We start from the raw sequence: 22,882 nt of genomic DNA, 5'->3' as shown, positions 1-22,882 counted from the left end.
GGCGGTGGTGGTGGTGGTGGTGGTGGTGGTGGTGGCCGCTCGCCTTACCGCATCCAGCTTCACCATGGTCTCCAGCTTCTTGACTGGCACCTCGGGCTCCATGCTCACTACAACCTCCCCTGTGGGGCGAGAAGTGGGGCCCCCATTGCACAGCATGTGGTAGCCCCGGAGAAGCCTGACTGGACAGAGAGACAGACAGACGACAGAGAAGGAGTAGAGTCACAGTGAGCAGGAAAGTAGGAAGAACGGAGTACAGCAGATTCTGGAGCTTTCTCAGGGCAGAGGAGGTGACAGGGCAGATTTAAGAACAAGATGGGCATGAGGAAGGGAAATGATCTGGAGAGAAGGATGGATCATTGTGCATCCAGACAGCAGAACTGAGGTGAGGCCTGGAGGCTATGCCCAAGGGAGGGCCCGGGTCTCCTCTATCACTTGGTAGAAGAGGTCATCTGCTCTCAGCCTTTTGAGGGCCTGTCCAGTACTGGCTGTGGGCCTCAGAGTGAAGGGCAGGCCTGTGTGCAGCCTTCTCTGGCCCCAAGGATGTCTACCCACCCTGCCCCCGCCCACTACACTGCCATGCTGCCCCATAGAGATGGCCTAGAGTCAACCCTGATGGATACGTGAACTGCACTGTGAGATGGGGTCCTTCTAGGAGCTGACTAAAGCCAGGCCTAGTCTTTAGGTGGTATACCTGTGGTGTTCCAGTTGGGGGCTGAGCGGTCCGGGGGTCGGTAGATGAAGCGCCGCAGTGAGCTGACAGCATGGGAGCCCACCAGGGTGTATCGTCCAAAAGCCCGGCAGTCTACCACGCGGATGTTCAAAGGTGGGTGCAGTAGCTCATTCTCTGGGAGGTCCTGAGAGATGATGGTAACGTGTTACAACCTCTGCCTCAGAAAAAGGGGCCGAGGAGGCTGGCTAAGGCAAGCCACACCGGTCAGACCTAGCCCTGCCCGGCTCTGCCCGCTTCACACTCACCACTTCAAACCACTTGACCAGGGTGTTGAAATTGGGGTTCTTCTTATAATTGTGGATCAGGGATGATTGTACCCCCTTCCCTGCACACTCGATGTCCACCCGTGGCCGGTCTACCTGGGCCAGGTTCACCCTCTTCAAGTCCCTCAGGCCCCAGAACAGCACCTGGGAGCAGGGGGGGGGGTGGCTTTGTAAAGGGAGCCAGGGGTGGCTGGGAAAGGCCACCTGAGAGAATCAGTAACAGGGTGGGAGGTGAAAAGCAGGAGGCTGCACGTGGCGAGTGTCCTCAGAGGACTGAGGTAAGGGCCTTTGGGGTCACTATAGAAAACAGGCTGAGAATGGCTCTGGGCACAGAGGTGTGGATCAGAGCCTGGGCCGGGGGCCTGTGCCTCGATGGCGGCTCCAGGGAGTGATCTTGGACAGGTCCCCTCCACTCTTGAGTGTGCACTGCCCTTTCTGAAACGGAGAAGTGTGGCCAGAGAACTTAGAGTTTGACAGCAAGCATGGACTGTGCACTCAAGCTGCTTCATGCAGCCAGAGTCTCAAGGGGCTTTGGACCAAGGTCACAGGCAGGGCAGGGAGGTGTGCAGTGCCCTCACACACCTCTGCTGTGGAAATTACTTTAACTGTGTGAAGGTGTGTTACAGTTGTTTATGCTGCATTTGTTTAATGATGTAAGGATGTGTGTTTAATTGTGTAAAGCTGTGTTGCATCTGTTTCCACCTTGCCTGCCTAAGGCATCTGATTGGTCTAATAAAGAGCTGAACGGCCAATAGCTAGGCAGGAGAGGGATAGGTGGGGCTGATGGGCAGAGAGAATAAAATAGGAGATATCTAGGCTACAGAAGAATGAGGAGAGAGAAGAGGGAGGGACGGGGGAGGGAAATGGGGGGGGAGACATGCCTGGGGGATAGAAGCCAGGAAAAGTAAAAAGCCTCAAGGCCAAAGGTAGATGAAGAGAAACAGCTTAATTTAAGTTAAAAGAGCTAGCCAGAAACATGCCTAAGCTAGGCCAGGCATCCATAACTAAGAAGTCTTCCCGTCATGATTTGGGAGCTGGTTGGTGGCCCAAAAGAAAAAGCCTGGTACACACCTCCACTCGATACTTGCTGAGCACTGGCCGGATTCCCACAGGCACAGGCATGATGGGTCCTCTGTCCATGTCCACCGGGCCGTTGATGGGTGGCAGGTCAGCCTTCCCTGATGGCCCAATCTGAGGAATGCGGTCATAAATCACAATGGCCGGCCAGGGAGAGGGGCCATTTCCCCACTGAGTTGGTGTCATGAGATCAGAAGGGACAGGCAGGCCAGAGAGCCCAGGGGCCCCGAGACCTTTCTCCCAGCCCTGGCTTTCAAGCCCCACCCCTTGCCTGCCACCTACCTGCAGCAGCTCAAAGGCAGCCAGTAGGTCTCCGGCGGTGGCATTACCTCGGTAGATCTGGTAGTACTCAAGCTGAGGTGGGAAGCGGGGCGGGCAGTATGCCTCATCTGCCATCTTCACCAGGGGCTTGGCGAAGGTCCGGCCCATGAAGTCAGCTTTGCCCTAGCACAACAAAGCTCTATTGGGCACCCCACCAGTTAAGTTGGCTTGTAGACAGAGTTAGCCCCTCTTGGAAAGGGTATTATCCTGATGGATCTTTCCTCCCCACCCTAGAACGTCCACGCGAGGCTGCTACAGATTGTGATAAATCTAGGTAGGGATCAGAGCCCTGGAGTGGGGGGTGGGACTGTGACTACAGGACTCCCTGGTACATCTCTGGAAGACACTGGCCTCAGTGTGTTTATCCAGAAAGTGGGAAACACCATGGTTTGCTCCCAGGCTCTGAGAGGCTCATGGTACTGGAAAAGGATCAGGTTGTGGATGGGCAGGAGACACCTGGAAAGCTGGGTCACCAGCCCTGCTTCCCAACAAATCCAGCTAAGGAGCAGGGGCAGCACAGGGCTTTCGTGCATGCAACAGGGGGGTGTGGGGGGGGGGTGGGGCTGCTAGAGGTCACTGGTGCCAGTGTCCACCTTACCATGGTGTCCTGGTCGTAGATCTCAATGACAATGATGGGGGGATCGTCACGCAACTCATGAGCTTCACCGTACAGCTCCAGGCTGTCGAATACCAGCATTTGGTCCCACGTGGGACACAATGTCTCATTCAGAACCTGCGTCGTGGAGAGAAGATGGAGGACAAATGGTAAACGCTATTCATTGTTGTCATCATCATCATCATCATCATCATCATCATCATCATCATCATAGTCATCGTTGTCGTCATCATCATCATCATCATCGTTGTCGTCGTCATCATCATCATCATCATCATCGTTGTTGTGGGCGGCAGGGCGCCCTGCAGGCAGGAGTGTTGGACTCCCCTACTTTCCCAGCAATCTGAAAGTCAAGGTTCCTAGGAAGTCTGTTCCTAGTACCCTACCAAAGTCATCTTGCCTTGTGGGCGTTGCCCTAGTCTAAGCCGGCGGCGGCTTTGACTAGCCTAGCCAGTTATTTAAAGGGCTTCCCTCTGAGGATCCGGGGAAGCAGCAGACCAGTTGTACTGCTTCCTGGTACTGCCACAGCCAGCGCCCCCTCCCGCTCAGGTCCTTACCTCCGTGCACTGGCTCTGGTTGATGAAGAAGACACGGGCAAAGGGATCAGAGAGCCCACTGCTGTCAGCAGCGAAGAGGCTTCGGGCCTGATACATGTGGGCTCGGAGCTGGAAGGCCTGCTTCTCTGTGGGGAAGAGCAGGTTGAGCCACGCCATATGCCCACTCCCCCCCCCCCCCCATGGTCCTCCGGGGGTTCACACTGGGAGAGTGGCCCACCCAGGATGAGGAGCCCTCACTCACTGGTGTAGACCAGGCTGATGGGTGGAAAGGAGTGCAGCCCCAGGCCTTGGGCAGCCTTGACCTCCTCGAAGCCACAGGGCAGGCCACACAGGAAGTCCTTTCGTTGCTTACTGAGGCCCAGCCACAGGTAGAGCTCCAGCTTGGCCTGTACCGTCCAGCCTGCTGAGCCGAAGCCCCTCTTCCCTGGCAGCTAGGGGCAGGCTTGGGGTCACCAAGAGCCTGATAACTTCCTGGGCTCACAGGCTAAGGGGCGGGAGGCCCAGGGTAAAGCCTCAGGCAGAGTGAGGCCACGTCGGGCTTACCCCTTCACTGTATGGGGGTGATACGGGGGTGAAAGACTAAGAGGAATGGACAGATGGGGCCGGCTGGGCTCCAGACCTCTGAACACCTGCTAATGAAGGGTTCTACCTCCTTCTCGTAGGCTTGCCAGACTGGGTGGAGCCTCTACAGGAACCCACCCCACCCCCACCCCAGTCCCATCCCCTGCAGCACCTTGAGGAAGAGGGTCTTGACTTTGGCACAGTCCTTCCCCAGTTCTTCTTCCACAATGGAGAAGAGCAGGTCTTTGGAGGGCACCCGGGCATAGGCGATGCGTTTGTTGTTGCTCATCATCCAGATGAACACATCTGGAATACTGTGCTGGGGCTGCAGTCGAAAGCCAAGGGCATGCGCCAGGGGGACCCAGCCTCAGTATAGTGGTACCCTGAGCCTGATGCCCCACACTCCGGAGAGCTGGAGCCTGGCTGAGGAGACACTGGGGCTTGCAGGGGAAAGACTGTCATTCTTGGGTTTTCTCCCACTGAACTTGCTCTATCTTGTCCAGAGTGGCTCTCTGAGCATCAGTATCCACCCAGGGCTGGACTTTCCGGCCAGCCCTTTTCTAGGCCATCCCTGCCCTCTGGGCCACCCACCTCATCTGCCAGGAAGCGTAGCTTCTGTAGGAAGTTCTGGCATAGCCTCAGCTTGTCCCGGACAGTGTGTCGCTTAACCTGAGCCCTCAGGTTCTTGGCCTGTTGTCCCATGCTTTCCTGGTGGGAAGAGTGTAGGAGGCGCACTCAGCTTTCAGTGACGGCTTGAGCCACGACATCAGGAACAGATGTCCCTGTTCATTGGCTTTCTTGATCCCGGGGTCCAGCGGTCACTCACCAGCTCCCTCATACAGGACTTGAGGCGCTCCCGGTCCAGCTTGGTGCGGGACAAGTGGCCCTGGTCCTTGTCCGAGAGGGAGAGGAAGCGGCTGTAGAGGGACCGGGTAGGGAAGACCCAGGGCTTAGTCTCCTCTGCCCTGACGTGGCTAGGGTGTCCACGGTCCCACCCTGTCCTCCCCACCCATTCTCTCACTGGCAGCCACAGCTCAGTTCCTCTAGAACGCCCCTCAGGCGGCGCTCTGGGTAGGACTTCTCTGTTTTGATCATCTCCTGCACGTCATTCAGGCCTTCTTCCTGTGAACGGGGGTTTCAAGTGCACTCTGGGCCTCAGCCCTCCTCATCCCAGATGTCTGTCCCATTCACCCCAGGAAAGAGGAACCTAGTAATGGGGGCCGTTCCATATATATTATGAAGGAACCAAGTTCCCAGGGCCTGTTTTAGACATCAGGCACTCTTGGTTACTCATGGGTCCTCAGCTCCTCCAGGAAGAAGTACCCTGGGCTGTGACCATGGTGGGCTGAGCAGGACTCCGGGCTGGAGAGAGGCCTTGTGCAGACCTGAAGCCTGCCCAGCTGCCTCTGAGAGCCCAGATCTAGAGGGGCAGACCCTTAGACTCTACTTCAGAGCTCTGGGACCCTGTTGGGGGTCCCCTTTCTCTGTTTCAAGACAGCCTCTGGATAGACAGCCTGTGTTTTACAGGTGAGGCCCTCACACACATGCCCATACTTCCAGATCCCACCACTTCCCGCCTGGCCCTGACCAGCTTATCAGCTATGTGGTCCATGATGTTCGAATTGTAGAGGCGTCGACGCTGGTCAGGCCACCAGCTCTTGATGTAGATGCAGGGTTTGCGTTCCAGGTAGGGCAGGTGAAAGTAGTTCCTGGTGTGGGATGCAGAGGGAAGTTCAGGAATGTTGAAGTCTAGGGCCCTGGGAGGTGAGGGCCAAGGCCGCTAGAGGCTGAGTGAGTGACCAGCCCACCTGTCTGTGATCTGGGGCCGCATAGGTGGGGTGGAAGACACTGAGGCCAGGTCCCCGCCTTCATCACCCTCATCGTCACTGGAGTTCTGAATCAGATCTACTTCTTCTTCATCCCCAGGCTCCTTCCTGGGCCGAGGCCGCTGGGGCCGTGACATGCCATCGACTTCGTTGCCATAGTTTCCTAGACAAAGAGTGGCTTGTAAGAGGCCTACATCCCACGCTCCATCCAGTCCACGTATGTCTCTTGGAGAGGTAAAGATCTCATGTCACCCCTAAGGGAGACATCTGATGATAACTGTGCCTAACTCAGAACATAGACTGGATTTCTCTTCTCCTCTACTATGGGGGTGGGGGGCTCCCCCTTCTTTCTTTTAATGTTCTAGTCCCAGTCTGGCTCTTTGGTGGAGTGATGGTTGACCTCTCTTATAGTCAAGTACACTTTCAAGAACCAGATATGCTTCATGGGCATTTGAGGACAGTCGGAGAAACACATCAGTGTTGTCCACTGTACTGGGTGGTTCGTTTTATGTGTCAACTTGACAGAAGGTAGAGTCATCAGAGGAAGGAGCCGCAGCTGACAAAATGCTACCTTGAGATGCAGCTGTAAGGCATTTTCTCATTTAGTGATCAATGGGGGAGGGCCCAGCCCATGGTGGGTGGTGCCATTCCTGGGATGGTGGTCCTGGGTTCTATAAGAAAGCAGACTGAGCAAGCCAAGAGGAACAAGCCAGTAAGCAGCATCCCTCCATGGCCTCTGCCTCAGCTCCTGCCTCCAGGTTCCTGTCCTGTCTGAGTTCCTGTCCTGACTTCCTTCAATATGAACAGCAATGTGGAAGTATAAGCCTAATAAACCCTTTCCTCACCGGCCTGCTTTATTATGGTCATGGTATTTTGTCACAGCAAAAGAAACCCTAAGACACCCACTCTTTGTAGCCTGGGCACAGGGTCAACAGTGACAACCCAGAACCTGAAATCCTCCGTGTGATCCCAGCAGCACTTACCAATGGTCACTTCAAAGGTAATTGGTTTGTCCCCATTTTTCCGGTCAATCATCGAGGCTTCCAGGAAGGCTCCAAATAGAAAAAATTCTTCCATTCTTCCTGTGCAGCTCTGCGTCAGGGGTGGGGGGTAGGGGTGGGGCAGTTAAAACCTACATTGAGCTTTAGTGGGGCAAAAGGCCTGGGTCAGGCTCCTAATGTCACAGAAAGGCTCTTGGCTGACAGTTGGGGTCCTATTCAGCTTTGGGGGTAGGAAGTCTGGACTCAAGCCCCCAGCCTAGTTGTCCTTGAGAGGATGGATAGCTCTATAGACACAAGGATGGCCATGGGGGCACCATCTTGGTTGCTGGTGGCTATAACAAGATCTCTGGGTAGAGCACAGGTCAACAGTAGGTGAGGACTGAGGTGTTGCAAAAGGGCCAGATGAGGGCCTCTGAGTAGACGGGGATCGTGTCACAGCACAGCCTTGCCCTTACCTCCGAGACAGGCGTGGCCTGTTCCACCTGCACTTCCGTGGAGCTGGTGAGCTCTGGGTTGGAGGTGTCCAGGATCTCCACAGCCAGTCCCAGCATGAGGCGGGCGCGGAAGGACACACCCTCCCCCAGGCCCTCGTTCAGGTCCTGGTGTTCGTCCAGCAGTGTGTAGTTGCGTGTGGAGCCATACATGTTCACCCAGGCTGGGCCGAGTGTGGGCAGGAAGCCTGTGGACGTGAGGGGAGGTAGAAAGACCTTGTTGCATCCAAGGCTCACTCAGGATGCAGGGATCTTTGTGGACTGCTGGGTACTGAGCTTAAGGCTATTGGGTCCCAGGCAGGTATGGGGCAGCTTTCTCTTTCTTGCCTATACAGTGTGCCTTCTGGTGTCTTATTCTGTGCAGGGGCCTTGGCGAGGTGTGTGGGAGAGAAAGCCAGACTCCTTTTCCCACGGCTGTAGGCACCACCTTTGGACAGGCACCACTTCTGCACTCCATGGCACGGATCCTCTGTTCTTGTTTCGTTTCTGGATGTAGGATGTACATCTATCCTGCCCCTCCTGCTTAGGAGACCTTCCCTCCTCTCTGTGTTCTCCTGGTTATTCACGGACCCTCAGCTCCTTCAGGGAGAAGCATCTGGGCTGTGATCATGGTGGGTTGAGCAGGACCCGGGGCTGGAGGGCAGCCTCCTTCTCTATCACCAGCTACTTCTCTGAGGCTTAGGATTTGTTTGGCTTCATCCGACAAATCTTGCCTTATGTGACTCTAATTCATCCTTATGTTTTGTCTTGTCTTGTCTTGTCTTGTCTTGCCTGTCTGCCTTCCTTCCTTCCTTCCTTCCTTCCTTCCTTCCTTCCTTCCTTCCTTCCTTCCTTCCTTCCTTCCTTCCCTCCCTTTCTCTCCTCTCTCCTCTCCCTCTCCTCTCCCTCTCCCCCCCTCTTTCTCTCTCTCTCTCTCTCTCTCTCTCTCTCTCTCTCTCTCTCTCCCCAGAATCTGAATGTGGACACACACCTTTATCCTAGCAGGCAGATATCTGTTAAGTTCAAGGTCAGCCTGGTCTATATAAGACAAACGAACAAACAAAACTTGTGTGTGTGTGTGTGTGTGTGTGTGTGTGTGTGTGTATGGGTGTGCACATGGAGGCCAGTCTCTGATGCCATTCCTCAAGCACTGTTTTTTTTTCTTTCTTGTTTTTGAGACAGGGTTTCTCAGTGACCTGGAACTTGGCAAGCTGGCTAGGCTGGCTGGGATTCAGGGAGCTCCAGAGATCCACCCGTGTCTGCCTCCTCAGTGCTGGGATTACAAGCACACGCCTCATGCCCTGCCTTTCTTTTTCCCTCTTAACAATAGATTCTGAGGATTGAACTCAGATCCTCATGAACCATCTCCACAGCTCTTGTATTTAATTTTTCTTTGTTTTGTAAACACGGCATTAAAGAATTGAGATACAATTCATGTATAAAATTTGCCATTTAAAGTGCACGTTTGGGTGGCTATAGTGTATGTTCAGTAGGTGGTTCACCCTTGGTCATGGTCTATTATACTCCTGCCCATCCTGAAGAAGCCTCACATCTCTGAGCAGGTGTTCCTGGCCACCCTTCTGGGTATGCCCTGCATGTGGAACTGCACTGTGTCCTTCTGTTTCCTCTGCCTGGTGTTCTGGTCATTTGCTATCATGTCTGTCTCTCTAATTCCCCTGGGGACATGAGAAGATACAGAATGGCATCTTGTCTCACTGTGTCCTTGTGCCTGGCAGTGTTCCTGGATCCTGGGGTACGGTTTGTTCCCACAGGCATCAGTGTTCTCACCAGTTACTAGTGAAAACTCGGAGATTACATATGCAGCACGTGGGCACTGTAACGTGTGATGGTTCTTAATTTTATTTGGCCAGTGGGAAAACAGGTGGAAAGGCAACACAGCTAATTGCTAAATCCAGTCAGCTCCGAACAGTCTTGAGTTAGTAGTGTGTCCTCTCTTTCCTTGAGGGAGGGTCTATAGAGAAGACCCCTAAAAGCCCTGTCTGGCTGAGGTCCATTCTCACCCCCCCCCCCATACATCCATGCTCTGCTGCTGACCTTTGTCTCCATCGTTGGAAATCTTGCGCAGGTCAATGAAGTGGGTGCCGATGGCCACATCATTGACCTTGTCCGAGTCTCGGATCTGCACCTTCATGCGTTTGCAGAGTGGGGGGAACAGGTCTGTAAAGACAACCTGCTCGTTCCACAGCGGCTCATAGCTGCTCTTCTGCACCGATGTTTTGCCCTGGTGAGATGAAGTCATGGCTAGTTGGTGTATGTGGTCCCGGCTGGAGGTTCCAGATTGCTCCTGCTTTGCCCCTTCTTCCCACCCACCACCTGTACCTGAGGCCCATCATCCCATCCTTCAGCATTTCCATCCTCAGTACCTTCTGGCCAGCAAAGAAGACTTGCACGTAGGGGTCTACCAGATCCTTGTTCTCACCAATGAAAGCCTTCTTCACGTTGGCCATGAGGCTTGTGTTCATCCGGGGCAGTCCCTCTGCTCGGTAAATTTTCACATAGAACCGGGCCCACTGACGTTCTGCGGGCACGCCTTCAGGGAGCAGCAAGTTCCTGTGAGCATAGGCAGCACATCATATCCACCTTGGGACCAGGCTTAGAGAAGCCTCTTTGCATCTTAGGTCCTTAGCCCGAGAGTTATGCAAGGGGTATGACAGGTGGAGAGGTGGAAAGGATGGGGGTCAGGGAGATGAGACAAAGCAAGGGCATGCTTGCACATCTCTCTCTCTCTCTCTCTCTCTCTCTCTCTCACACACACACACACACACACACACACACACACACACACACATGCATGCGCACACACCCCATCTTAGCAGTGATATCCCCCTGGGGCATAATCTGTGAAGGACAGCTTTAGAGGACCCAGACTCAGGTTAAAGACACTAATTCATGGTGCCTATCCACTTTTAGGATTCTGGGGAAGCCTTCCCATCTCATCCAGATTCGGTTTCTTCCGCATTAAGGTGGCAATACTATTAATAGCCACTTCTCAGAAAAGCAACACATAGGCTACAGTGTGTGAGCGCTTTGTAAACTGTTGTAGAGGATGCTCATCATGGCATCAACTTTCAAATCTTTGTGCTGCCTTTCTCCCCGAGCCAAAAACACCTCCCTGGAGATGTTCTCCTCCCCCTGCCCATGGGAGACCAGGCTCACGGGCTCCCAGCACATTTTGAGAGTCCAGACAATGTCCTGGAGTGTGTCTTAGCCACCATCTGCTGCCTGAGATTGGCACACTACATGCCATCTCACTGCTGTCCCGTGTCCATGGTACTGGAACCCTTGGGCCCTGGCAGTGGAAGAACCTCCTAGTTGCCAGCATCGCCTGCTTCCAGCAGCAGCTTTTTCTACTGGGAGTCTGGATGTCAACGCACTGCCCTCTATTAACCCCAGTGGCCACACCGCCCTGGGCCCTGGAGGGGAGACTGGCGGGACAGGGGAGATCATGGAAATAAAGGGGCCATCGGGCCACTTCAGGAGTTTTTTTTTTTGGGGGGGGAGAAAGGTTCTGTAGGGGAGATGGGGGCCTCACCCCTCAATGTCATCCTCGTCTGTCTCGTTGGCCTTGTGGGGTGTCTTGATGTTGTCTCCCTTGCCCACCACAGCAACATCACACTTTACATAGCCCTTCAGCCCAGCAGAGATGTCATCGGGGTCCGACAGGATTGCCCACTTGTGATGGAACTGGTGTTCTGCAGTGGTGAGGAGGGGGCGTCACACCTGTCATCCCCATCCCAAGCCAGGCCATGGGACATGCTTGCTAGATCTTGCAAGTTCAAGGCTGCGGGCCCAGGAGACGTGGGGCCTCAGCTCTCCTTGCATCCACCCGATGGAGACAGGGGGCCTCTGCAGCTAGAGGGCTGGGCAACACCCCCACCCAGGAGCATAGTTCAGGACTCCAGATTGCTTCCGAGTCGTTTCTGCCTTTGGGGCCTCCCCCATGCTCCCAGCTACAGTTGGTCTCACATAGCTGCCAGACAGGTTTTATTAAAACAGAGGCTCCTTATCATGTCCCCCCGTTCCGGCCCTTCTGAGTTCTGCCGTGTCTTGAGGTGAAGCGCAGAGGTTTGGCAAGGGAGTCCTGATACTCTCCTCCCTCTAGGCTCCACCACCCCAGGGCTGTCTAGGCAAAGGGCTCCCAGCCCTTTGAGCTCTTGAGCTCAAATCCAGCCAGACTCTAGGTCGCTGTGTCTGTTCCAAATGTCCTCACCTTCTTTCTCCTCGTTTAGCTGGAAAACTACTCATTTTGTCCAAGGGTCTCCTCTTCCATGTAGCCTCCTCGGGCTACTTCAGAGGATGGGCTCTGACCTCTTGGTGCTCTCAAGGCCCCATGTCCATGCCCCCCACCTCACTGTACATCTATCTATACACTGCCTGTCTCCATGTTTAGACGGAAACAGAGATTAGTAGTGTGCCTCCCCAGTGTCCCCAGGACACAGGACAAGTGTCAACAAAGGAGGCATTTAGAAAGATCTGCACCACTGGGTTCATTTTCAACCTAGTGAACAGGTACCAGGTGGGGGTACCTTCTTTTTTTTTTTCTTTTTTCTTTTTTTCAGAGCTGAGGATTGAACCCAGGGCCTTGTGCTTGCTAGGCAAGCGCTCTACCACTGAGCTAAATCCCCAACCCCAAGGGGGTACCTTCTTAATAGTTTCCTGCAGATAATGAAACCTCCAAGGGCTCGGAACTGTCACCCCACTTCCTTCCTTTGTCACTTGCATCCTCCAAGGTTCTGACCCCAGTAGGACCCTTGAGGTGAGGTTGAGGCAGGGAGCAGAATCCAGGCTGTGTGTGTCAGCTGGCCCGGCTGCCAAGAGAGCTACAGCCATGGTAGTGTCGGGTGAGGTTCAAGGTTGATGAGAGGCCAGGAAGCCTTCGTGCTTGGAGTCTCTGGAGTCCTTCTGCTGGGGACTTCCAGCTGGTGGCCTCAGGAAGAGGGTGCCGTATATCCCCAGAAACTCCTGGTTCTGAGCAGATATAGGTAGGAAGGGTAACCCTATGGCTGGTGAGATGGACAGAGCTGAGTGTGGGTGCCTGCTGGCCTTGGGGATGTCTGGGTAGATGGTATGTGGAAACATGAGTAGCAGGAGCTGCTATGCTGTGGACGAAGGAGTGGATGTTTGCATGGATGGGTAAATTGGCGGGCATGTATGAAGTTGAGTGCAATGGGGAAGGGGCGATTTAATACGGAAAGAATAAGATTCTTATTCTTTAATAGAGATTGGAAAACGAACTTGAAAACATGGGTGAAGATTATAGGCGATAAATACAGATGACAGGTTTGGGTCTGACATACATAGAACAGTTGTCTAAAATACAGGTGGCGAGGATTCCACTTCTGGCCTGATGACCATCAGGGGAGCAGCTGAGGGGCATGTTGGGGTACACACTGGATTTATGGCCTCTGAGGTTCTTCTCAGATTGGATGTTGCAATCTCCAGCTGGAGATGTAAGAAAACCAGTAGACCCAGCTCCAGGCTTTGCATCTGCCTGGCTCTCACGTCTGTGGTTGAGGAGAAAGGCTATAAAAAGGCCAGCCTCTGTGACCACAACCCATCTCCGGCAGAGGGCAGCAGCGAGCAAGTTCCTGCAACTTTGGAGAGCCTTTTACAAGACAAGCCATGCCTCTGTGAGGGCACCAGGCTCAGAGGCAGACTCCGCAGGAGCAGCAAGTCTGGGAATGGGTTATCCTGACGGAAAGGCTGTGCTGAAGGCCCATGAAGGCCTGAGCTCAAGTTCTATCTGCCACCCCTGGTAGTTTTGAACCAGCAATTTAAGCTTGGAGAGTCTGTTTCTTTATTGTTAGATGGGAATAACGGTGTCTATATGGATGGGGAAGTTAGACCCACTGGAATGTGTCTGGCCCGGTGTCTGAACCTACCAACCTCCTCTGTAACAGCAGCATTTTCTCAACCAGAACTCAGTCACCAGGGGTGCATATTAAGATCTCCACCAGCTTTCCACCCTCCCCCTTTATCTTGCCTGAGGGCCTGCTGATGCTCAGCCTCGAGAAGAGCTCATCTCCAGAGATGCTGGCATCAGCACTCAAACCTAGGAACCATGGCTGGGCATGTTTCCTGGGAAGCAATGTAGTCCTTACCTGGAGGCCCTAAGCCTGTGTGGGGCAGTGGAGAGCCTGGGTACCAGGGGACCAAGCACTCCCTCTTACATGGGGTAAGTTCCATCAGCACTTTGGGCCTGTCAACATACCTTTCTTCCCATGAATCCCAGTTAGAGAACTTGCCATATAGCTAAGGATGACCTTGAACTTCTGATTCTCCGGCCTCTACCTCCCAAAGGCTGGAATTATAGTTGTGCGCCACCACACCTGGTTTATATAGTGCTGAGGACTTAACTCACTCCTTTGGGCATGTCAGGCAAGTACTCCATTGACTGACTTACACCCCCAGTCTACCTGTCTGCCTTAACAGATGCTTGACGACCTCACACATCTGGAATGTTTTGATCTGTGAGTTCACGTGCACAGTCTCAGATACTAGATTCACATTTCCTGATGGAAGCCACTGTCACATTGGGTACCAGCTGAGTGTTATTAGGCTATAAGAAAGAGCTGATTCTTTCACCTACTTGTTAGCATCACCTCCCAAGGCGCCCCCTCCCCCATTTCTTCTTGCTCATTGGCGTCTGTAAAGTGGGAAGGGATGTTAGTGTGTGTCCATCTACTAGTGTGGTCAAATGTGACGTGGTAGAGTGAGATGGTATTGTCACAATCAGAGGGTTTCTTCTGAGCGGTTTCGTTTCAGGGACATGGATATCCCCAACTTGGCCGTGTAGTGACAAGTCTCTTAGACCACCACTTCAGGTGCCCTTGCCAACTCCACACAGTGCTGGCCATAGGTACCTGTGGAGTGATACGTCAGACACAGCCCCCCTCCCTCCTCAGGGGGCCTGGGTCCCTTGTGAAAAGTGTTTTCAGAGCCCAGAGTCCCCCAAAGTTGCTGTATTACCCTTGCCATCGACTGCCATATTTAGATTGGATGGTGTGACTTTATGGGTGCCCTGGTACCCTCTAACTAGCTGATTGGCTGGGTCAAACCCTGGCACATCTGTGAACTTCAGGCTTCTTGACTACCAGAGGGGTGCCAGGGATTTTGTAAGGATGGCAGGGTTGTTTTGTTTTGTTTTGTTTTTCTGCTCCACAGGTACCAGCCAGAGGCAGTGGGTGGCCATGGTCCCTCCTAGGCCTCTCATTATCCTCGGGATAACTGTTCTCATATGACACAGAAGTGATGCTCTCGTACTACTATTCCCAGATCCCTTGTCCCCGTGATGACCAAGCAACTATCAGACATGGTACATGTGTACATGGTACATGTGTACATGGTACAGGAGAGACACCACTTCCCTGCCACCCCCATGGCTGCATACTAATGGCCAGTGCTCTATGCTCCTTGATGGATGAGCGAGGAGCCAATATAGCGGAAAGGACTTCATATGTTGCTTCTGGAAATGCATGCACCAGTCCATTCTTAGGGGGGTTACTCACCAGGCTGGGAGTACACGGTCCCCACATCCATTTTGAAGGAGCCCACCAGGGTGCCGCTTCGAAGCAGGTTCTTAGAATGGATCACCTTCCGGGCAGAACCACCAGCAGCCAGTCAGGCTGGGTGAGAAGTCTTTGTGGGGGCGGGGGCGGGGGTAGGGGTAGGGGTAGGGGTAGGGGCGGGGGTAGGGGTAGGGGTGGGGCCCACTAGTGATAATGTTAACGCTGTCTTTCTCAGGACCCACGTTTCATAGTAAAGTGGGAAGGTATTTGGCAGGGGCCAGGCTGGTTTGTTCATAACAGCATCAGCCCCTCTCCTAACTGCTGTCATGTATGGGTGAGTAGGTTTTATGCTCTGGCAAGAGGAGGCCAATATCCATTCCCTGCTACCCTTTGTCCAGGTGTGCGTCCAGCTGTGCGTCCAGCTGTGCGCCCAGGCACAGGACTGCTGTGTTATGAACAGCATGTTACGGGGCTGAGCAGAGATCCAGCGTAAGTCCTGCGGGCGGCAGCTGTTCTCCACTCACCGAGATCTTGATGATCTTGTCAAACATGACGTCAGGAGAGACATGGAAGTCGAAGACGAAATACTAGAGGGAGGAAGGACCCAGAGTGATGTCACTGCCGGCCCCTCCCTCCGAGCAGTGCCTGCCTATGTCCCACCATTTCCTCCATGAGTCTCAAAGCTCGCATGAGCAGTAGTGCGGACCCACTGGGTTCTGAGGGTCTGAATGGGTGGGAAGTAGAGCCCCATCTCCTAGGTTGGGCCCCTTACTCCCAGGGGATGTACTGGGAGTACTCACTCTCTACCCATGTTCATGCTGCAGGCTGCCTGCATTTGTAGATGATATCACGCTCCAAAGTAAACAACAACAACAACAACAACAACAAAAAACCTGAGCCCTGATTATGTGCTGTGTGCGGAAGAGTCCTGACTGAGGGGCCAGGAAACCTGGGCTCTCAGCCATGTTGCCCCTTCTAGTTGTATAGACTTACACACGTGTGCTTTGGCTTGTTCCCCAGAGAGCTGTAAAATAGGGGTATGGACATCGACTGCCATGCCACAGAATCAAGCAGGTTATTAACCATGAGGTACACTATGAGGTGAAGGCCGTATGAATAACCAGAAAACCTCAGCGCTGCCTGGGAGATGCACCCCAACCTAAGAAGTGTTAAAAGGTAAAAAACAGGGAGTTTCAGAACGATGCACTCGGGTTAAGCACAACGCCCTGGGTTCGATCCTCAGCTCAAAGAAAAGAAAAGAAAAAAAACCAGAAAAAATTTAAAAATTTAGGGGTTGGGGATTTAGCTCAGTGGTAGAGTGCTTGCCTAGCAAGTGCAAAGTCCTGGGTTTGATCCTCAGCTCAAAAAAAAAAAAGAGAGAAACACTGTCAACTGTTCTCTTCGGCTGTGAGCCTCCAGGCTCACAGTCCCCATCCTTGACCTTGGGTGCATTGGGATGAGGTAAGAGTATAGGCAGTGAGCACAGTGACTACTGCTTTGATGGACTTGTGGGCGGGGCAAAGAAGGCAATATTACCAGAGGGCTTTGGTTAGAGCAAATGTCCTAAGAGCAGGTATTTTTCGCTGTAGTCAATGGTCCTGGTCAATAGCCTGCTGATGATACCCCGATCTGACAGCTAACTTAAGCACTGTGGACAGAAGGGCTGTCTATAAAGGCAGTGACAACAGCTGTTTCTGCTGGACCCATCGCTTCCTTGTGTTTACCCTTGTGCTGTGGGGACAATGACCATGCTGTCCAGGCGCATGATCACACAGAGACAGGTGTGGTTATAAAATCAAAATGACAGGTCTTAGTGGTAGTGCCATTTGCTCTGCCCATGACCTTGGGCTATGGAGTCCGAAGGAGGAGGTGCTTCCTGCTGTTGTTTGTGACCTCTCAAAAGGTAAGGGAGAGGGGTCACAAGTCAGAACAGAGGGTGACTTCAGCTATTTACTCAGTTCTGTATTCGTGAGTATATTTCCTCAAGTTATATCTTAATAAATCCCTATTACCCATTAAATAGACTCACATGGATTGGTCATACCAGGATAAAAATAAACTTAAGGGGTTGGAGCGATGGCTCAGTGGTTAAGAGCACTGGCTGCTCTTCCTGAGGTCCTGAGTTCAATTCCCAGCAATATGGTGGTTCACAACCATCTACAATGAGATCTGGCGCCCTCTTCTGGTGTGCAGGCAGAACACTGATACATAATAAATAAATAAATATTTAAAAAAGAAATTAAAAAAGAAAAAAAAGGAAGCAGGAAGCACCATCTCTTTCGGGCCCTATAGCCCAAGGTCATGGGCAGAGCAAATACCATTCCACTCAGTTGTGCTCTTGGTAACGGCACAATAAACGTTAACTGGTGTGCATGGCTGGTAAGTCTTGGGGTGCTGGCTGGGGTGAGGGTCTGCAGCTCTGGAGTCGGATTTGGGAATGAACCGTCAGCGTAAGGATGGTGACAGAGCTGTGGGAATGGAGGGGACACCTGAGAGAATCACCAGAGAATCCTGCCCAGAAGAGGGCTCAGGGCTCTAGGAGGCGACAGACTTTCTCGGTGAGTTGAGAATGCCATGGCAAGTTAGGAAGCTGGGGAGAAGGTTCTGGAGAGACCACGGAGCAGGAGGGTGTGATGAGAACTCCTGGGAAGGAGGAACGAGATGAAGAATGTGACCGAGTGAGAGGGTGGGGACAGCTTCCGCATCTACTGTAAATGGAGGAGCTCATAGCAGATGGCTGGAGGTCCAGCTGGAAGTGGAGAAAAGCCACATTTAGGTGGTGGGTGACAGACTCCAGGTTCCTGTCCTTGGGTATCCATGAGGTGTCCTGGCTGTGCTTACAACATCCTGCTGTAGAGTGTCACGTGGGCAAGAGAGAAGAAAAGAGCCAGAAGAAAGGCAAAGACGGGGTTGAGGTCTTGGTACAATGCTGGGTCCTTTGGGTTGAAGAAATGGGAGGGTCCAGGGCAAAGGTGATAGATAGGTGGGTGTTGGGAGACAGGAGGAACAGTGGCCACAGGCTGGCCAGGTAGACCACATGTGCACATAGGGAAGAGGCTTTGTGTTGGTCCACGTGTGGCCAGGCTAGTATGGGAGGACAAAAGTCACCAGCCTCCCTTCCCAGGCAGGCTTAAAGCTATGCTGATGAGCTGCCAGGCCATAAGAACTGGACCAGGCCCATGGAAGGAGCTGGCTAAGCTGGAACCAGACTCCTTGTGCTCTGAGCTGGCTGGAATCATAATCCTCGTATTTTCTCAGCATGATTCTTTCCTGGGATTGCTTAGTGATCTGCTAAGTCAGTTGAGGGTTCCTACCAGCCTCTGCTGTTCTGGTGGAGCCAAAGGAAGATTCCTATTTCCTAGAGAACTTTCTAGAAGCAATGCATCCCTATGGCTAGAAGGGTGTTTGTGGTGGTCTGAATGGAATGATTCTCATAGGTTCATAGGGAGTGGCATCGTTTGAAAGAATTAGGGCATGTGATCTTATTGGAGTAGGGTGTGGTCTTGGAGGAAGTGTGTGGGCTTTGGGGTTTCAAAAGCCTCAGCCAGGCTCAGTCTCTCTCTCTCTCTCTCTCTCTCTCTCTCTCTCTCTCTCTCCCTCCCTCCCTCCCTCCCTCCTCCCTTCTGTTGATTCAGATGTAGAACTCTCAGCTCCTTCTCCAGCACCACGCCTGCCTGCACTCTGCCATGCTTCCCGCCATGATGATAATGGCCCAAACCTCTGAACTGTAAGCCATCCTCAATGAAATGTTTTCCTTCATAAGAGGTGCTCTATCTTGTTCATGGTGTCTTCACAGCAATAGAAACCCTATGATAGTGCTTTTCACTGAATGGGAAAAGAAAGGCAAGAGACCATTCCTGGGGCTGCAAAGAGTCTCAGCAACATAGTGTAGAGAGGGTGAGTGTAATTCCCATGGGCATTTGCCAACACCTGCAAATATTTAGTTGCTACGGCTACGAGGCTTGCTATTGGCATTTTGTAGCCTCAGTACCCAGAACTTTCAATCCAGAATTTTCCACTCCAAAATATCCAAATGGCTGAGTTTAAGAAACCCTAGTTTAGAGGAGATGGGAACAAAACCAGAGCTACTTGGCTTTGTGCAGAAGAGCACACCCGTGACCAGGATGAGGCCGAAGATGGTCAGAGATGAGCCGAGGGGAGGGGATGGGATGGGTTCTAGCTGTGGCCAGGAAGTGACACGTGAAGGTAGAAGCCGTGCCCTGGCCAACCTGGAAGTTCCCATGCTGCCCCATGCACCATGGTCTGGCACTTAGCAAATGCTCCCTCATTTCAGTGAGGGTCCACTCAGCAGTGTTATGAGCCTTCCATGAACCTGCAGGTTCTGAGCTGGGAGGGCAATGCAGGAGACCTGCAGCCCCTCATCCACAAGGGGATAAAAACGCCAAAGAGCCACCACAGCTGAGGCACATTAGTGCTCACAGAGAAGTGCTGACCTCTGACTCAGAAGGCAGGGTGGGCTGCTCAATGGCAAGGTCATTGGAGCTAGGTCCCTGCAGAGACAATACGAGTTTGCTAGGGGCCCGTAGAGCTGGGAAGCCACGTTGGGAGGAGCAAGCAAGTTGACTGAAACATGAGGTACGTGGGTCTGATGCAAGGTGAGCCTCCAAGTCGGCCACATGTGGCTTCACTACTATCAAATAACCCGAGAGCCACTGGGACTCCTCTCCATAGGCGTCACAGGAAAGTGGACCCTTATCTAGAGCGGAAGCTTTCCAGTCAGAAATGTCTCTTGGTGTCAGATCAGAGATGTCCAGCTTGGATATCCTGATTCCACCCAGGGCTGGAGGGCCCTTGAGCAATGATGGCCTGCCCTGGTTGGGGAGGTCGGGGGTGGGGAGCAGTGGGACACCAGCTTGGAACATTGCAACCCATGGACACACATGAGTTTGGTCAAGCTTGAGCTGAAATGCAGAAATGTTCCTGGGTCCTGCACTCTGTTGCTGGAGACCCCACAGCTACCCAAGGATACCCTCAGCTCTCCCCACACACGTCTGGGACATGGATACGTCATTTGAGCTAGCCTGGCACCCCTTGCTAACTAAAGTCACTGGGGTAGACAGACCCAGTATTCCCTCCAAGACAGGGAGTCTGGGACACCCAGACTTCTAGACACTTGAAATGTGCTCAGGCATTAGAAGAAGGCCCTGGCCACCTTCTCCAAACCCAATCATGATGGGGTCCTATCTGGAGTCAATGTGGGCTTTATCCAATCAATAGCTCCCTAGGGGTGTTGGGAAGGCTCTTCCTGACCTGAGGCCTCACGTATCTCCTCTGTAAGATGGGGAAATCAAACTGTTAAGGCTCTGAGACTCATGAGTGTCCCTGCATGTGCAGTGGGCAACAGTATCCATGTATGATGGGTATTGATGTACCTATGGATGTAGGAGAGACATGGTACCTGGAAGGACTCATTCATGGTGTCAGTGGTACCCCGGCTAGGCTGGTGTGAGCTGCCCTACCCTAAGGTGGGCATGGTTGGCTTGTAGCCACAGCAGGGCTAGACGGTGTGTGTGTGTGTGTGTGTGTGTGTGTGTGTGTGTGTGTGTGTGTGTGGTACAGAGGGTGTGGCATTGCATGCCAGTGTGCTGGGTTATAAGAGGGTGGGCCAAGACCTTGGGGCTGGTGGCTCTGTGCTTCCAACTCCCAGCTGCTCCTGTTCCCATGTCAGTAGCTTTCCCACCTGGAGGCCATTGGGGTCACTGACCTCATTGTAGTAAGGGCAGTTTGTGGACTCCTTCATCGATGTGTATTTTTTCTCATCACCCACTTCCACACACACCACAGGGTCCATGTTCAAGCCCACCAGCTGCCGAGCCTCGATCACTGTGATGCTGACCTGCAGAAGGAAGAGAGAGGGCTACATGAAGTACTGTAGGCATCTTATTAGGGTTGAGTCTCACCAGAGCATGGGATCAAGCAGCAGGGTGAGGAATTTTGCAGTCAGACCCCGGGCTCTGGGTTGACTATGGCCCCTGATTCGCTGGGTGATCCTGGGATGTCTGTACTGAGAGAGGTGTGGGGACTGGTAGCCTCTAGGTCAGTGTAAGGGAGAAGCATTACCAAATTCTGGTTCCAGGCCAATCAATCAGTCTACCCATGTAGAAGAAAGGTCAGGCATCGGTTTTCCTAAAGCCGGTCAGGCATGCCCAGCCCACCCCAGGAAGCCATGGATGCAAACAGTAAATTCTACTGAAACATTATGAACTTTTTTTGTAACATGATTGTTTCTTTATAAACTTAGGAGTTGACAACATGGTGTCTCAAAGTTAAAAAGTTGTACCCACTAAAAGTTCCCGTTGATTCCTGGGCTCCAAGTTCTCCCTAGTGCCCTGGCTCTGCTGGAGGAGGGCTGCCAAGCCTGCCTCACCAGTTTCCCACCCTCAGAGACAGGCCACACTGCTGCTTGAGTCTCCCCAAACTTGCTTTGGGTCCTGTCCAGGATTTCTTGTTTACACTGCAGACCTCTGACATACCCTTGGCTTTCTGAAAGCTGGCCCCTTCCCAATGTCCCAGCCCCCTCCCCTTGGTGGAATTTCCTTGAGTGGCTGGACCCTCACTTTCTGGCTTGGTTAGAGTATGTGGTGAGCATTCGATTGTGCCCTTCTGCAGCCTCTAACTCCCTGGGAATCTTTTGTCCTGGGAAACCCTGGTGCTTCTGTCTGTTCTGTCAATAACTATTTAGGGGACACCTGCTGGGGCCAGGCTCCGGTGAGGCTGGAATAAACTCCTACTCCTCAGGGATCTTACTATAAAGGAATACTGGCTTATAAATTTTAAACTAGCACATACATATTTTAGTTTAGAATATACATAAGAGATCCCTTATATCTTTATGTGCTCATACGTATAAAGATATTCATAGCTAAAGGATGCATATAAAGATACATGTATGTGAAAAGATGCATTTATATGTACATATATAAAACTGAAAAAATGAGACATATATAGAGAGAGATAGAAAGGGAAGGGGAAGGGAGGGGAGAAGGAAGGAAGGGAGGGGAGAAGGGAGGAAGGGAGAGGAAGGAATGTGATTTTTGATGGCAACTGCTATTTTTTCTGAGTCTTCATTTCAAGCCATTAGCTCCGGCCTTGGATTTGGCGGGGGCCAGTTACCATTAGGGTTGCTATGGCAAAATAGAAACAGGTACAGATTTTGGGTGGCTGGTCTTGGCGCTGAGCCTCAACCTGACATACGGCCAGGAATGGATGCAGAGGACCCCCGTGAGCTCACTGAGCTGCATATTCTCAGCTCCGAGCAGAGACCCTAGCTGGAGAGGGTTAAATAAGAGGACGCACACCTGGAAGCATCACAGTACCGAACACTCCATGAATAGAGAGCCAGCAGCATAAGTGGCCTCTCAGACAGAAGGTATGTCTGGTAGCATTGGTGGGATGCTTCAGATTGCTGCACAGGAGACTTGAACTTGCATTTCAACTCAAAGCCTCGGGTCGTTGTCAGCATCTCCCCGCTAGCCTTTTCGACTGTAAGAACAGCTGCTTGGGTCGCTCATCTGGGTCCCTGGCACTTTAGTTGTTATGCTTTTGCTGCAACTTCTAAATACGATTTTACTCAGGAGGATTATTTTCCGTTTTTAGATAAAAAGAATCCTTACTAAAATTACCATCCACTGTGCTCTTCAAGGTCTTATAAATAGCTCCAAGACCGAGAAAAATCCACACATCAGAAACGATGCTAGGGAAATAGAAACCCTAACACCAATAAGACCACTGCCAGGAAAGTACAGAAATGCAGAAGCGATGTGCGCTGAAGGAATATTTGAACTGTGTGAGCCGCTTCTATTCTGGGGCTTGAGAGGCCGGAGGGGCTGAGGTTTGAAGGCTTTAGAATCCACGCTTGAAAGAGTCGCAACAGTTACCATTTCTTCAGGGAACCAAAAAGGAAACAAGGC

The 22,882-nt window shown here is 52.5% G+C and overlaps 1 protein-coding gene across 6 annotated transcripts in view; it reads right to left on the bottom strand.

The window, feature by feature from the left end:
- Otof (otoferlin) overlaps positions 1-22,882 on the bottom strand; it is a 100,653-nt gene that overhangs the window by 12,509 nt on the left and 65,262 nt on the right. For 3 of the 6 annotated variants that reach the window (XM_036170934.1, XM_036170935.1, XM_036170937.1), the window contains 22 exons: positions 20,677-20,808; positions 15,476-15,538; positions 14,952-15,036; positions 10,976-11,135; positions 9,807-9,993; positions 9,478-9,664; positions 7,408-7,631; positions 6,935-7,043; positions 5,934-6,114; positions 5,714-5,834; positions 5,147-5,247; positions 4,952-5,042; positions 4,717-4,833; positions 4,298-4,450; positions 3,806-3,995; positions 3,565-3,689; positions 2,990-3,124; positions 2,353-2,514; positions 2,065-2,184; positions 976-1,137; positions 692-854; positions 49-119 (listed from right to left, as the gene is read on the bottom strand). In XM_036170934.1, coding sequence (XP_036026827.1) covers positions 49-119; positions 692-854; positions 976-1,137; positions 2,065-2,184; positions 2,353-2,514; positions 2,990-3,124; positions 3,565-3,689; positions 3,806-3,995; positions 4,298-4,450; positions 4,717-4,833; positions 4,952-5,042; positions 5,147-5,247; positions 5,714-5,834; positions 5,934-6,114; positions 6,935-7,043; positions 7,408-7,631; positions 9,478-9,664; positions 9,807-9,993; positions 10,976-11,135; positions 14,952-15,036; positions 15,476-15,538; positions 20,677-20,808 — 3,039 coding nt within the window. Of the gene's footprint in view, positions 1-48; positions 180-691; positions 855-975; positions 1,138-2,064; positions 2,185-2,352; positions 2,515-2,989; positions 3,125-3,564; positions 3,690-3,805; positions 3,996-4,297; positions 4,451-4,716; positions 4,834-4,951; positions 5,043-5,146; positions 5,248-5,713; positions 5,835-5,933; positions 6,115-6,934; positions 7,044-7,407; positions 7,632-9,477; positions 9,665-9,806; positions 9,994-10,975; positions 11,136-14,951; positions 15,037-15,475; positions 15,539-20,676; positions 20,809-22,882 lie in introns of all 6 variants that reach the window. The other 3 variants (XM_036170932.1, XM_036170933.1, XM_036170936.1) reach the window with 1 other exon arrangement.

Source organism: Onychomys torridus, chromosome 21, assembly GCF_903995425.1.
Source record: "Onychomys torridus chromosome 21, mOncTor1.1, whole genome shotgun sequence".
Classification (NCBI taxonomy): Eukaryota; Metazoa; Chordata; class Mammalia; order Rodentia; family Cricetidae; genus Onychomys; species Onychomys torridus.
Note: the sequence above shows the minus strand (reverse complement) of the source record. Positions and strands in the feature narration are given on the sequence as shown.